Consider the following 14,430-nt stretch of genomic DNA (forward strand, 5'->3'; position numbering starts at 1 on the left):
AAGGGCAGGAGGTGTGGCGTGACTGGCTCACTCTCTGCCTCCAGCCACCCGCCAAGGCCTCGCTCACCCACACTCCACCGTCCTTGGCCCTGACACCCAGCACACCTCCTCTGCGAAGCCACCGTGACCACGTCCCAGCAGAACGGTCCTCTGTGGACTCCTGGACCACGAACTGCTGGGACCACTCGGCTTGGCAGCCTGTGTTCATGTTGAGTCGTCTTTGTACGAGTGTCTTTCAGTTCCCCAAAAGACACTGCTTCTCATTGAGGTGGCTTCTCTTGTTGCACAGCATGGGCTCTGGGTGCGTGGGCTTCAGTAGTTGTGGCTCGCGGGCTCTAGAGCACAGGCTCAGCAGTTGTGGCGCACGGGCTTAGTTGCTCCGCAGCATGGGGGATCTTCCCGGACCAGGGCTCGAACCCATGCCCCCTGCATTGATGTTCAGTGACTCGCTGTGCGGATGTCTCTGTACACTGTACGTGACACCAGGGAAGTCCCTCAGAAGTACAATGTTTTGATGGAGGAACAGAAAAGACATGGGAAAAGCTGGCCACAGCATTCCCCTCTTCTGTAAAAAGATGAACCAGCAAGACGCCTTCCCCGTGAAACACTCGGCACAGCCCCGTCCCCACATCTGTGCAGGGCCTCGGGGCCCACTGAACCAGGGCCTCACCTCAGGCCACGGATCAGCAAGGCGGAGAAGCAGTGAGACCACTCAGGAAGGAAAAGTTTCTTACAGCTACTATAAGGGCTTCTATTATCATTAGCACTGCTGCCTTCACAAATGACAGTGACATTTTCTTTCTAACCTTAATTCATTCTAAATTTTAGCAAATATGAAATGAGAGAGAGGACCAAGACACCTGAGCCAGGGCGCATGCCCACAGCCAACAACACAGGCAGAAAACTGATTCCACCCTGCTTGAACCTAAGTGCGATCAAAGAATAGAACACTGAGTGTTTCCCTTACTTGGGTACAAAGCAGATCAAGTAAATGACTCTTGTTCTTAGACAGGAATAAGGAGAAAGCACTCTTTGTTTTCTTAGAATGCATCAGTCTGTAGACAAGAAGTCCTGTAATATTCCAAGTTCCCAAGGCAGGGAGGAAGTGGCGCCCCCAACAGAGGTACGCCTGCTGCAGCCGCAGGCTGGTGGGCCCTGCAGACCCCCTCCCAAGTGGAGAGCATCCAAGCCCTGCCGGGCAGCTGAGGAGGAGTAGAACAGCCTTTGCTCTGTGCTCTTGCCTGGCAGACCAAGGGAAGGAGAGTACAGTCATTCGGTACCCAATCACCCTCCAGCAGCACAGAGGACAGAGCAGCCACAGCAAACCCATATGTGATGAAAGGCCCCTGAGCCAGCAGGGGAGCGAGGACTGTGGGCCAGGCCCAGCAAACCCCCTTCAGCTGGCGGCTCCCCAGCAGGCCTTCTGCAGGGGCAGAGGAAGTGGGAAATGCCCAGAACTTCTGAGGATGAACTCGCCTGTGGATGCCTGGAACCCATGCTCCACCTGAAGGAGGCTCTGCCGTGCAGACAGACGGCAGCAGTCACGGAGGTCCCCTCCCCAAGACGTCCCAAACGGCAAGCAGGGACGAAGACAGCAATGAGACGATGATGCAGACCGCACTCTTCATGTGTGTTATTTCATGTAAATCCTCATAGCAACCTTATATGGCAGAAATTATTCTCATTTTGCAGACAGAGAAACTAAGCCTTAAAGGGGTTCAGGTGCTTCCTTAAGCTAGAACTAGAACCCAGGTTAACCTGAAGCCACAGCCCTCATCCTGCCCTTTGTCATTGTGTCTCCTGACTTTCCAATCTTCTTAAAAGACAGCATATTGTAAACAGCCTCCCATTTTGGCTACAAGGGCACAAGCCTAGTTACATCTGAACACTAGGGACCAATAGTTTGCCAACAGGATCTTAAGATTCCTCTATTAGGATACAAACTACTATATATAAAAAAAATAAACAACAAGGGTCTACTGTACAGCACAGGGAACTATATTCAATATCCTGTGAGAAACGAGAAACCATAATGGAAAAGAATATATATATGTACAACTGAATCACTTTACTGTACAGCAGAAATTAACACAACACTGTAAATCAACTATACAGACTCTCAGAGCTCCCTGGGCAACGCTGAGCCATTTACAGATGTAACGGCTTCACCTGGCTTCTAAGCAAAATTAAAGTGTTCACATTTTAAAAAATGAATGGAAAAGAGATCTGGAAATCCGCTTTATAAACCAGGAAATACTGATGAGAAAGGGGAAGAGGCTGGGAGGAAGGGACACCGCAGGACTGCAGCAGTGGCACGACCTACGTGAAGGGGAAACACCTCCGGGAAGTGCCCCTGGGCAGAGGCCAGAGGTGCGTCCTGCCTGCTTTTCACAGGAGCTCCGACCAGGCGAGACCCCACGCAGGGTCCTCATGTCCTACCCACCATTTGCTGTGTAAGTGTGTACGTTACTCAAGTCTAGAGAACACAAGTGAGATGTTGCCTCCACTCTGCTCTTCTCCTTCTAAGACCCCGGCCTGAGGCTGACTGGCCTGTATCAAGTGCTCGGTACCAACCAGACTCTAAGTGCTTCCTGTGGACCATCCCACTTAATCCTCACACCCTCCATGCAGATGAGGCTCAGAGCTGCCGGACGGGGCCACTGAGGGGTCCCTTCCTCCCCTGGGTCTAGGCAGGCATACTGAGCAAATTACAGTGTTGACGACCACAAAGGCTACTGCAGAAAACATCGCCAGAGGAAGCATATGGACTAAACACCAAGGAAGCACACAGCTCACCTTAAACTGTCTTCTCAAAGTATCAAGATGGGACTCTATAAGAAGGCTCAATACAAGAAAATGCAAACTGACACAACAGAAACGACAGCACAATTAGACTCCCGATTTAGCAGGAATAAGTAGCAGGCTTAAAACTCACAGCTTTCCCCCAACATAAAAACACAGTGGGAATAGAGAAAACTGCTTCTCTTTTAAAATCCCCTCCCATTTCACATTATAGGATCAGTATTACATAGTCTGATCTCTAGAACAAAAATTTTAGAATCTGTAAATAAAAACAAATATAACTTCTCACAATAATGTCAGTAAAAGTGGGGAGAGAAGTCACATATTTCCTGAGATGATCTCAGTGGGAAGACCCCTGACGAGGGTCAGTGCTGTAAAACATCCGTGACCGCAACCCGCTTCCCTCAGCCCAGGAAACACAGGAGGCAACAAGCCACTTCCCTACGAGAAGTTTTCCCTAAGAGAAGTTCGGCAGTGTTTCCAAACCACCTTCTTGCTCCTTCCGCTTCATAAAAGCCATGAGATCAAAAATGAATGAACTTTGTACTCGGATTTCACCTTCTTCCAGTTCAAGAAATGCTCACAGCCTCAGTCTGGGAATTCACACAGGGAAACATCTCACTCAGGGTTGCTTTCCATCCAATACCAAATAGAAAAACACATCATCGCAACCTTTTTTAAAAGTCCCATATAAACTTTTTCTATTTTCTTATTTTAATTACAAGTTTAATTGTGGACCCTCTATGTACCTTTCTTTGCTTATTTAAAATTATTTTTAAATTACTGTTTAAAATTACTCTAAAAAATTCTACAAAACCAGTAGGAAGAATACTAAGTCAATATATTATTTCTTGGGATCAGTCACTGCTTCTAAGATAAGCAGTAGAAAGCCTCTACCAAAACACAGGCCGCTCAAAGTGGAAGAAACTTCTGACTCTCAGACACACCATATTTCTATCCTAAAAGAAAACATTCCCTTTGTGAAAACACAAACCTCTTCTCTTAACCAAAAAACAACATCCTTCCCACTTCCCCAGGTCGCTGCCTCCTAACCATCCCCAAACACAACCAACTGAATGATACCAAGGTGAGCGGGAGGGACTTACAGCTGAAGATGCCCGGAGGTGGATGTTCAGTCACCAGGAGACAGTTTTCTTCATCACTGTTGTCCCCACAGTCGTTCTGTTGGTTACAGACCAGTGAACCAAGATACAAGCATTGCCCGCTGGTGCAGGTGAATTTGCACTCTGAAAAAGCACAATATAAAGCATGCAGTTGTCAATGCCAGCCTGATGCTCTTCAGCTGCTACTTCTCCTTCCCTATCTGTGTGCCGTGATGGTCTGGGCACTCAGTCTACCTGGGGAGTCCAGGGAACAGAACGCAGACACGGACTCTTTCCGTTAAGAGCTCAGGGGCACTCGGGGCCTGCCATACCTCACTCACCCCACGCTTCTGACCCACAAAATAGTAACATGATGTGCCCAGCAAATCATGACTATGGGACTCTTCCTTTGCTTGAAAAAATCCTTGGCGGTTTTCCCCGCCACCAAGGATGAGGGAGCTAGTGCAGCAGCAGCCCGGGCGGCATCAGGACTCAGGAGCTCAGGCTGGACAAAAGGAGGCTCATACATTTTATTTCCAACTTGTCACTGGATGTTGTGAGGCTCTGGGCAAAACATTTAACCTCACTGGTGTTCGTTCATCTCGTGACTAAGAAGAACCAGGTTTATTACCAGGCAGGGGCAGCACTGACTTTATAACATAAAACATGGGAACACAACATGTGCCCTCTGCTGAGAAGCATCCGTACCAAGGGCCCCGTAAGTGACTTAAAGAACAGGATGGAGCCCAACCCAATGCCTGTAGGCTTACTGAGCATGGGATGTCTGCAACCTGTGAAAATCAGTATTTGAAAATAGAATTTACTTTTATAAGACAAAATAAATTTGCAAACTTAACACATTACTATAAATTTAAGCAATTAAGGATAAAGGAAATTACATACACATGGGCGCATAAACATCTATGTATATCTTACATCGACTATCACCCTAATTCTGACCGAGAGCTTTTCCCTAGGAGCACCCACAGAAGCTGGTGGGATTCACACAGGACATCCCACTCAGTGAGCAGCCAGTAGAAAAAACCCCACAGAAAGAGACCAGGACCCCCACTGACACTGACCATCACAGCCTCTTCATTTCTCCTTGGTTTTGTCTGTCTAGAACATGGGTGGCAGGTCCTTTCCACTCTAAAATTCCATTATTCAAATAAATAATAAAAAGCTAGACATCAGCACACAAGACCTCCACCCACTATGCTAACGACACAGAGGGGCTGCAAAGAGAACCCCTTATCTGCAGTAAAGAGACAAGTTAAATCCTCAGTATTTCTGCAACCCAGTATGAAAATGCCATCACAATTCTCTGTGTTCACATCTTCCTAACAGAGTCTAGAAAGAGACAACAACCAAAGCCCTAACCTAGTTCAGACCCACACGTAAACAACCCCCAAATGCATATCCACAGCTGGTGACTGGCTGCAACGTCCAGGTGAAAATTCCATGTGCTGACTGTGAACCAGGCCACATGTCAGGAGCTCTGCTGAAGCCCAACTCTGCTGCCATAAGTGGCACAGACTCAAATCCAGCTGCTTGAAATTACATTGATGAAGTGACTTTCTTTTTTTTTAACTTAATGGAGAAAATGGATGTCAAGGAAAGAATTTATCTTCCTTTCCAAAAGAAATATTGGAGTTTGGATTACTACCCAACATGAAAAGGACAGTAGCCAAAAACAGTACTCCTGATGTTGTTGAAACAGTGATTGGAAAGAAGGGAACACTAACCTAAACTGAATCGAACTCCAAGTAAAAAGTTAAGCACCGCTGCGGTTTGAAAGGATCCCAGGTTAAACTCCCACGTTCAAGTTCGTGTGGAACTTTAAACGAGCGCAGAAACGAAACCACATCCACACTTCACTCTGATCTCAGCTTGTTTAAAGGAGACCCTGTCTAGAGTTACAAAATATTTTCAAGGAAATGAATTATGTGATTCAGTTATTCATACAACCAGTATTTTAGCTCCTTCTGTGTTCACTGCCAGGCCCAGAGACACAGAAACACAGAGATGAAAGAGCAAGCCCTCTTCAAAGGACTACAACACGAACTTTTGTAAATGTGAGCAGCAACTAACACATGTGCTCACTCCTTCCGAGGACCCATTTTCCTTCTTTGTGTCCCTCACAGTGAGACCGCTGCCCAGCGAGGAACGGGCCCTTGGTGAGTCACCTGTTTGTTGAATAAACATATGACCTCATCTGAGCCTCATAAGAACCCTGTGAAATTATTAGGGTAGATACTATTATTCCTATTTTACAGATGAGGAAATTAAGACTCAGATTAAGTGACCTGCCCATAATTAAACTGCGAATAAATGGGAAAATGCAGACGTGTGTCCAGATCCACCACCTCTGGTCTTAGGCTCTCTAATTGCTGCCTCTCAGTTTCCAAATCTGTTTTCATGAATGTGCAAAATTCATTTGTAATGAGGATGACATGTATGTAACAAAGTTCTCAAAACAGTTTATCTTAAGTAGGCTTAACATTACTCAGAATGCATTAAAAAGGCCTGTGCTACTGATGTGCTTAGAAAGCTTTTAGTTCTTAGATAATGGAAATACCAACATCAACCCACTGAATTTCAATTTCATAATATCTAAATCTTCTCAGTGGTGAGTCATTAGCTGAATATCAAACTAAAAAATCTCTCCATCTCATGGCCACTTGAATCAAAACAACTGAATTGAAATTTTGCACCAACTTCAGCTTCTTGATATATCTAGAAATCTGCTATAATGTTATTAAGTGTTAAAGATTAATGCTAAAGCTGGAATGAAACTGCAGACCAGAGTCAAACGCCTGTCCAAGGTAACCTAATTGTATTGATCAAGGCAGGCTTCCAACTCAGTCCTGACTCACCCTGCAAGATCATCTCTACCACACTTTCTACCCCAAAGCCCAGTGTGTTCAGACATTAGGGGTGGTCCCTAGTAACTAGGTTATTGTGATAGTTCAAACAAACTAAGAACCCCAAATGAGAGGCTCTAACCATGGCTGCCTATGGAATCCCTGGGCTGATCTTTCAACACCAGCCTGGACCACTGTGCTCCCTGGCGTGAAGTGTGGCCTGGATAGTGGGTGGTTCCTAGGGATCCTTAGACTGATTCTGATGGGCAGCCAAGAAAAGCCACTGCCTCGTAAGAAGCAGAGAACTCATTCATATGAAGCCCGCACTCTAGCTAATAGTATTGTGTAGCTAGTATTGGAATGTTTAGTTGGTATTTGCTAATTTACTTTAAAAAAAAAACACCTAATATCTTAAAATGGGCAGGTATTTTGACGACTCCAGGATATAGGGCCTGGTTGCTATAACTTTGTACTGTCAATGGGATGTTTCAGAAACTTTGGGACTACAAGTATGACCCGCAAACTACATTTTGACACACTATAGAGCCAGGAGTCATCCTCAATGAAATAAAACAAGTCAGAGAAAAAAGACAGAAGAATTTTTCCAAATGTTTTTTTTTATTTTGTCCATTCTTTGTGGAGCTTGTTGAGTATTCCTGCTAAGCAAGAAGTTGAAGGAAAGCAAAGACTGTTAACATCAGAAACATTTTGGTTACAAATTCATGGTGATTTCAGATGTATAATATTGGAACAGAATATAGAATCAACAACCAGGAACCAGCTTTTCCTGCAAGAGCTATATATTTAATTTTAAAATTTGTAATATTTAAATAATTCCTCTTCTTTAAAGTCAGGGTTTTTTAGGTAAAGAAAATGGCATTCCCTTCTGCCATAATTCTCTTTGATTTATTTTTAAAAATCTAGAATCAGCAATAGATTTTAGGATCACTTTATTTGCTTTTAGTAATACAGAATTTTCTCCAAATTTGGAGAATTCTTTAGCTTCTCTACACTCCTACATTAAGCTTCTGATGAATTTCAGTGACTTTGAATTGTCACAGATTCATAAAATTCTAGCGCTGAGAAGGCCCTAGAGACACAGTGGACCGCCCTCTCAGGTCACAGATGAGAGAATTCCTGACTCACCCAAAGTCAGGGAACAAACCTCCTGTAATGGAACTTAACACCCACAATTTCTACCGAATTTGGGGAAAAACACTTTTTGTCCTAAATGTCATTCCTATTAGGTACAAACTAGTACTAACCATTTGGAGTATACCATGTGAAAAAGGAGAAAGGAAAAGAATGATTAAGAGAATTTCCTTTGTTACTTTGAATTTTATTACCGTTGGAAAAAACAAGCAATTTTAAGAGCCCTGAAAGCAGGAAAGAAATGGAATATCCTAGAGTGGTCTGTGAATTCCAAACTTTTACACACACAAAAAAAAACTATATTAAAGAAAATTTTTAAGGACCAGTAGCTTAACAATTTGAATATTCTAAAACTAAACTTGGACAGGGGTAAATACTCAATCTTGACTTGCAGGAGAACAAATCTGCATCTCAGAAGCCAAAGTTAATCCACTTGGTAGAGTCAACATTCTATTAGTTAAAAGGCAAAAAACAGGTACTTGAAAGTTGCTAAGAATAAATCTTAAATGTTCTCACCACAAAAAAAAGAAATAGTAATTAGGTGACATGATGCAGGTGTCAGCTAACCACTGTGGTCTTCATTTTGCAATATACACGTGTGTCAAATCACGTTGTCCACCTTAAACTTACACAATGTTGTGCGTCAATCACATCTCTATAAAGCTGGGGGAAAGGGCAAAAAAAGTTGTTCTCAATTTTTCCTATGCCCTTTTTAAAGCCTTAGTTTTCACAGATATGACCTCAGTCACAAAGTAACGCAGCACTGCATCACAGCCATAGAATCAGCCTCTTTTGTGAACAGGCAAAGCGGTCCACGGCAGCTATTTCTGTGAGAGTTCATACAGCACCATGGGCTCACTCAGCTCACGTGTCCGTCACTCACACACCAGAAAACTGGGAATGATTCTGGCTCCAACATTTCTGATGTTAAATCTAGAACTTGCTCTCAGTAATGGGGCCTTCTTAATATACTTACATTGTAGATAACAGAGACTAAACTTAGCTGCTAGGGACCTATAAGTGAAGGACTAATAAGGTTCTAAAATTAGCACAAATAATTTTACCACGACCAATATAAGTTTCCTACTATCGCGATGACAATACTTTTATTGATTTATTCATACACTGCCTACTCCCCTGCAAGGCACAAGATTATCTACCATAAAAGCAAAGTTGCACAGAAATGAAAACAGTGAGTAAAAGACAAAAACCACGAACCTAGAAATGCAGGGGACGGAGGAAACCTGTGACCGTAGAGAGCTCTAGTGACCAGTCACTAAACCCAGCTCCAAGCAAAGGGGCTGCCGCGGACCGGTGGAGACCAGAGGACCGGTGGCGAGCACTCACTGGTCCACAGCAGGAGGCGCTGCAGTCAGTCGGAAACAGACTTTCTCCTGCTTCTCAGACCTGAGAGGATCACTCTTCTTATTACAGGGCGCTGTACAACAACACGGAGGTAATCTTGACACCAACTCTGTCCAAAAAGGGAAAAGTGCTCCTCTTTCCTGTGTGACCTCCTGTGAGGCTGGAATATTAGACTGGTTTCTATTGAAGGAGCCAGAATGACAGGGTCCAGAAAGTAGCTATTTAGCAAATTATGAAGATAGAGCTTCGAGACTCTTCAGAAATGAAAAGTTAATCCTTAGGGCTATTCATCTCAAATGTCAGCTTTTGACAGCATGTGAAAGGCAGATGGATGATAAATGCATGTTCTTCTGCAACATTTTTCAACACAAGGAATACATTTTGAGTAACCCGTAAGAGACTCAGTATCTCGCATAACATCAACACTGATCTCCACGCACGTCTGAGGAAAGACGTCTGAGACACTGTGGGTGCCTCACCTGGCATCACACGGTGACCTGAGCGGCACACCGAAGGCCCCACATGAAGACTGCGCATCACTAACAACGTGCTCCCCTCACTCAAAGACGGTGCTGACTTTGCCGGTCATAAATTTGAAACAAAGGAGAATTTAATTTGAAGGTTTACGTTCTATGTAATGAATTAAATTAACAAGCACTTAATAAAAGTCGTATCTTAAGTGGTGCTATTGAAACCATAGTTATCCTCCAGAAAGATGACTGTGACATGATAAAAGTACATTTGCCCGTATAGTAAGATTAACAGACAAGAATCTCCCATCAAAGGTAGTAATAAAATTTTTTTTAACTCAATCCATTTTATGATGTGGCTTATTGCTCTCACTATGGTGCTGGAAAGATGGTGCTGAAAACATTTTTAATGTGTCTAAAATTCTCTAACAACCATGAGTGAAAAATGTGCCTTTAAAAGTCCAAGGTACTTTGGCTTTAGACTTCCAGTCTTAAAATTATCCTTTAGAGCAGCTTGAAAAACTTACCCAACTTTCATCAAAGAACGATCAGGTATTTTAAAAGTCAGTAAAAGTCCTCTAGGACTTGAATTGGCAAATAGCACTATTTCTTTTCTATGTTTAAAGGCACTGAATGAATGAATTCTTTTCTGCGCTTTTCTGTATATAAAATGCGAAGAGGGGTTCTCAATTAGCTTTTTAGAACAGTACTGGAAGCAGGTAAGAAACACCTTAAAATACTCTGCAGAACAAAAAGGTGTATCAATATATGCAACGCACATGGGAAAATACTTTGAAAAGACGCTGAGCAAAATACAAACAATGATACCTCTGGGTGCTGGGATCATTAGTAATTTGTAGTTCCTTGTGAGTTTTATGTATGATTTTATAATCAGGAAAATAAAAAGCCTATTTTAAAGAGGGAAATCTCTGTGAAAACCAAATATTTGTAGAACTCTAAATCCACCATAATGAAGTACCTAACTCCCCACGACGTCATCCAAACAGAAATCCAGACATACAGCTCCAGCCCCACTATCTCAGTCACATTTCAGCACGAAGCACATGTGGGACACCCCCACGGGCGGAGCAGCAGTAACAGCACACACACCAGCTGGCAGTTCCCACCTGAGGACCTGCTGGGGGAGCTCTGGGGGGTGGGGGAGCCAGTCCCATAGAGCTGCAGCCCACAATGTGGAAGTAAGGCCGAGGGCCAGATGTGCGGTCATGGTGCGCCCTGGACACCCTGCTGAGGAGCAGGCCCAGTGCTCCATCCACAGGCTTTAAGTAAAGGCCTCTGAACAGGATGTAACCGCACAGCCCTGAGCATTTAATGCACACCTGTAAAGACTAACCCTGCACACCCCGCTCAATACAGCTCCACGGAGCAGCAACAAGAGTTCTAAGCTGTCCAGTGACATACACGTTTGAGGTGCACGGCCGTGAGGACCACACTGCAGGACCCACCTAGATGGATGTACAGGTGTTTACTGCACAAAGTTGGACCCCAAGGGGGAACCACAGGGGTGAAAGGGTGGCATAGATTCTCAGGTACTGAAACTGCTGAGCCTCGGGACTCTTCCCCTCAAGCCACTCTTTCATTCATTCTTTCACTCAAGAGTCCTCCACTGCTCTAGCGAGGAGCATGGCCACAGATGCCAAGGACAGAATAGACAGTCCATTGTCCTAAGACTCAGGAAACTGGCTTCTCCTCCAGCTCTTAAACTAAATATTGTGTTTATCCTCAGGCAAGAATAAGAATCTTAACCTCTAAACTCCTTCCTGGTAAATGTGGTACCTGGATTAGAGCAGTAGTTCTGCATCTTTCCCTGACAGCCCCAGGGACCCCTTGAGGACTCAGGGTCTCCAGCAGGAGGTGGGTTGCAGGGTCAGTGAGGAGTCCCTGCAGGATTGCTAAATCTGTGTGCAGGGTACCTTTCCGTGAGATTGCACTGGAAAACAGCATCCCCCAGCTAAAAAATCTGAAAGCTACCTACTGCCTTACATTCTAAAAGTCCTTTCAGTTCTTAGGATCCATGATTCAACAGAATTTTAAGAAAGAAATTTTAAAGAAAGAAATTCTACTTGAGCCCTTTGGCACTTCTGTTGCCCACTCTTGATTATTCTAATGATTATCCAAATAACAGGTGCTTTCAAAGTTTCTGAGTTCTGGACATTTGGTTACACACTGAGTATCAATACCACCTCTAGGGGATCTTTCGCATCAGCTTTACAAACATGCTATAACCTCCCCCATCTTTAAAATAAAAATGCTTTGGGCCCCACTCTCCATGTCTCCACTCCCAAGGCTCAAGCCTGTAGCTGTGCAGGCTTTGGCCCCATCACTGCACACCCTCCATCACTGCGCCAAAACTGTTTCTCCAGGCCGCGAAATGACCTCCATGTCATTAACTCCAGTGCAGCCATGCAGGCCGCATCTCACTAGACCCGCCTTTGACAGCCAGCCACTCCTACCGCCTGGAACCAAGTGCTTGGTGGGTCCAAGGACATGTTACCCCCTCACCAATCTCCCTCCCTCCCTGATTTGCTGCCCTCTTTTCTTTGCCATACACCCAGGCCCTGTGGTCTCAAGCCATCCAGCCTCTCCATGCCGATGACCACATGTCACCCGTTGGCATCTCCAGGTGGTGTAACACACCTGAACTCACCACAGCCTAGCCCAAAGCACCATTTCCCGTGCCAGCTGGCTCTGCTCACAACCCCGCATGTCTCAAGAACACATCCTCCCAGCTGCTCAGGGAACAACAGTGCAGTCACCTGTGACTCTTTCCTTTCTCTAATCCAGTAAGAAATTCTGTTAGCTTCACCTTCAAAATATGTCTGGAAACCGGCCCCTTCCCACCATCTCACTACAGTCACCCTGGTCTAAGGGCCATCACTGCTCACCTGGATGACCCCAACAGTCTCCTGACCAGCCCCCCAGCTGCTCCCCGTATCCTTCCCACCAGAGTCTGGTCCCGAAAGGGGACCCAGGACGACTCTGCTCAAAACTCTCAAATGGCTTCTTCTATTTCACTCAGAGGGAAAACCAGGGTACCTACAATGAACCCCACACAACCTCCCATCAACAGGCCCCATCCACTCCCTGGCCTCTCCTGTCCCCGAGTTGGCCCTGGGCACACGGGCCTCCTCGCTGTCCCTTGAACACACCCGGCTCACTCAGGCTCGCTGTTCCTCTGCCTGGAACACTCTCTCCTGAGGAATCTGCTATGCTAATAACTCCCTCACTTCCGTCAGGCCCACGCTCAGACGTCACATCTCTGTGGGCTTTTCTCTGACCACTCTGTTTAAAGTTGGATCCCCTCCCCAAAACCCCACCCCTACTTCTGGCCCTTCCTATCCTGCTTTCCTGCTGGATTTTTCTCCACAGCTCTCTATTTCCATCTAACATTACATCTAATGACATGCATAACATTTCTTACCTTTTTTTCCCACTAGAACATGAGGGCAGGTAGGGATTTTTGTCTGCCTGGTTTTACTGATGAATTCCCAGAGTCTGAACAGGGCCTGGTATACAGTAAGCATTCAATAAGTATTCGTTAAATAAATCAATGAGCAAAAGTAAAAGCTTGTCAGGAAGTTCTTCCAGGAACCACAATTTACTACTGCTATCCCTTTGAGTGAGAAAAGTGTTCTCTGCACATATATCCTCAATAGGGTGCGTGCGTGCGTGCGTGCGTGTGTGTGTGTGTGTGTGTGTGTGTGTACATATGAAAAATGAGGTAGAAAGAAGACAAAAAGATGAAAATAAAATTCAAATCTATCATTAGCAAATTACACGAGAATTTTTAAAGCAAAGGGTTAGTTAAAATTATTAGCCAAAATAGATCTTTAATTACCTGTGGTCTTCATTGATGGAAGCAATCTCTCTCTAGTTGTCAATGTCATAAACGTTTAGGCTTTTTCCCATCTGTCCCTTCCCTGTCCTCTGGCTTAATTCCTAAATCACAGAGTTCCCTCTCAGGGCAACCCATGTGTTCTGGCTGAAGCACTGGCCTGTCTACCCAGGAAGCAGCAGCCCCTCACACACAGCTGCCAGCATTCTGAGAGAGAGTTGGGCATGGGCACCGACCCCCGCCCCCCCGGCCCGCCACCGCATGTCTTACTTTTAATTGCCACAAACAGGCTCGGGGGCCGGGGAGCAAGGCAGGTGTTTAGGATTCATAGCATTGCTGACCCTGCGTCGTCCTCAAGGTGACCCCACCTAGCTATTTTTACTATTTGGGTGAAAACCGCCTCACCTTCTTGCCTTGAGCCTCCTGTGGCTGTCTGCCTTGGGTTCTCCAGCTGCCATCAAATTCGCCCTTTACGAATTTCCCTTCTTGAAAACGTCCACCTTTGGAGAACTCCACAGAATCAGACCTGGCTGCCCAAGTGCTGCATGAACCCCTGTGTTCCCTGCCACCTGAACGTGTGCGGTGGTATCCTCGTGCTTTCCGATGGACAGCATGGCACTCTACTGCGAGGAGAACTCCCCTGCCCCGTTTTGTCTTATTTCCCCTACTGGTTCCTTAGAAGCCCTTCTTTGTCCCCTCAGATAAACTTCCTACTTCAGGCCTTATTCAGCCCTCCTGTCCCCCAGGAGACGCTGACGGCTGCATGTTCTTGATGGCGCCCCACCCAGCCAAGTCCCCAAGCTCCCCCACCACACACG

General features: G+C 45.3%; 1 protein-coding gene across 1 annotated transcript in view; it reads right to left on the minus strand.

Moving 5' to 3' along the window:
• Positions 1-14,430, minus strand: part of LDLRAD4 (low density lipoprotein receptor class A domain containing 4) — a 251,550-nt gene that overhangs the window by 112,133 nt on the left and 124,987 nt on the right. Inside the window, 1 exon segment of the mRNA XM_082668133.1 lies at positions 3,909-4,049. Within this exon segment, the coding sequence (XP_082524259.1) occupies positions 3,909-4,049 (141 nt within the window).

This window comes from Grampus griseus (genome assembly GCF_964374135.1).
Source record: "Grampus griseus genome assembly, chromosome: 12".
Lineage (NCBI taxonomy): Eukaryota > Metazoa > Chordata > Mammalia > Artiodactyla > Delphinidae > Grampus > Grampus griseus.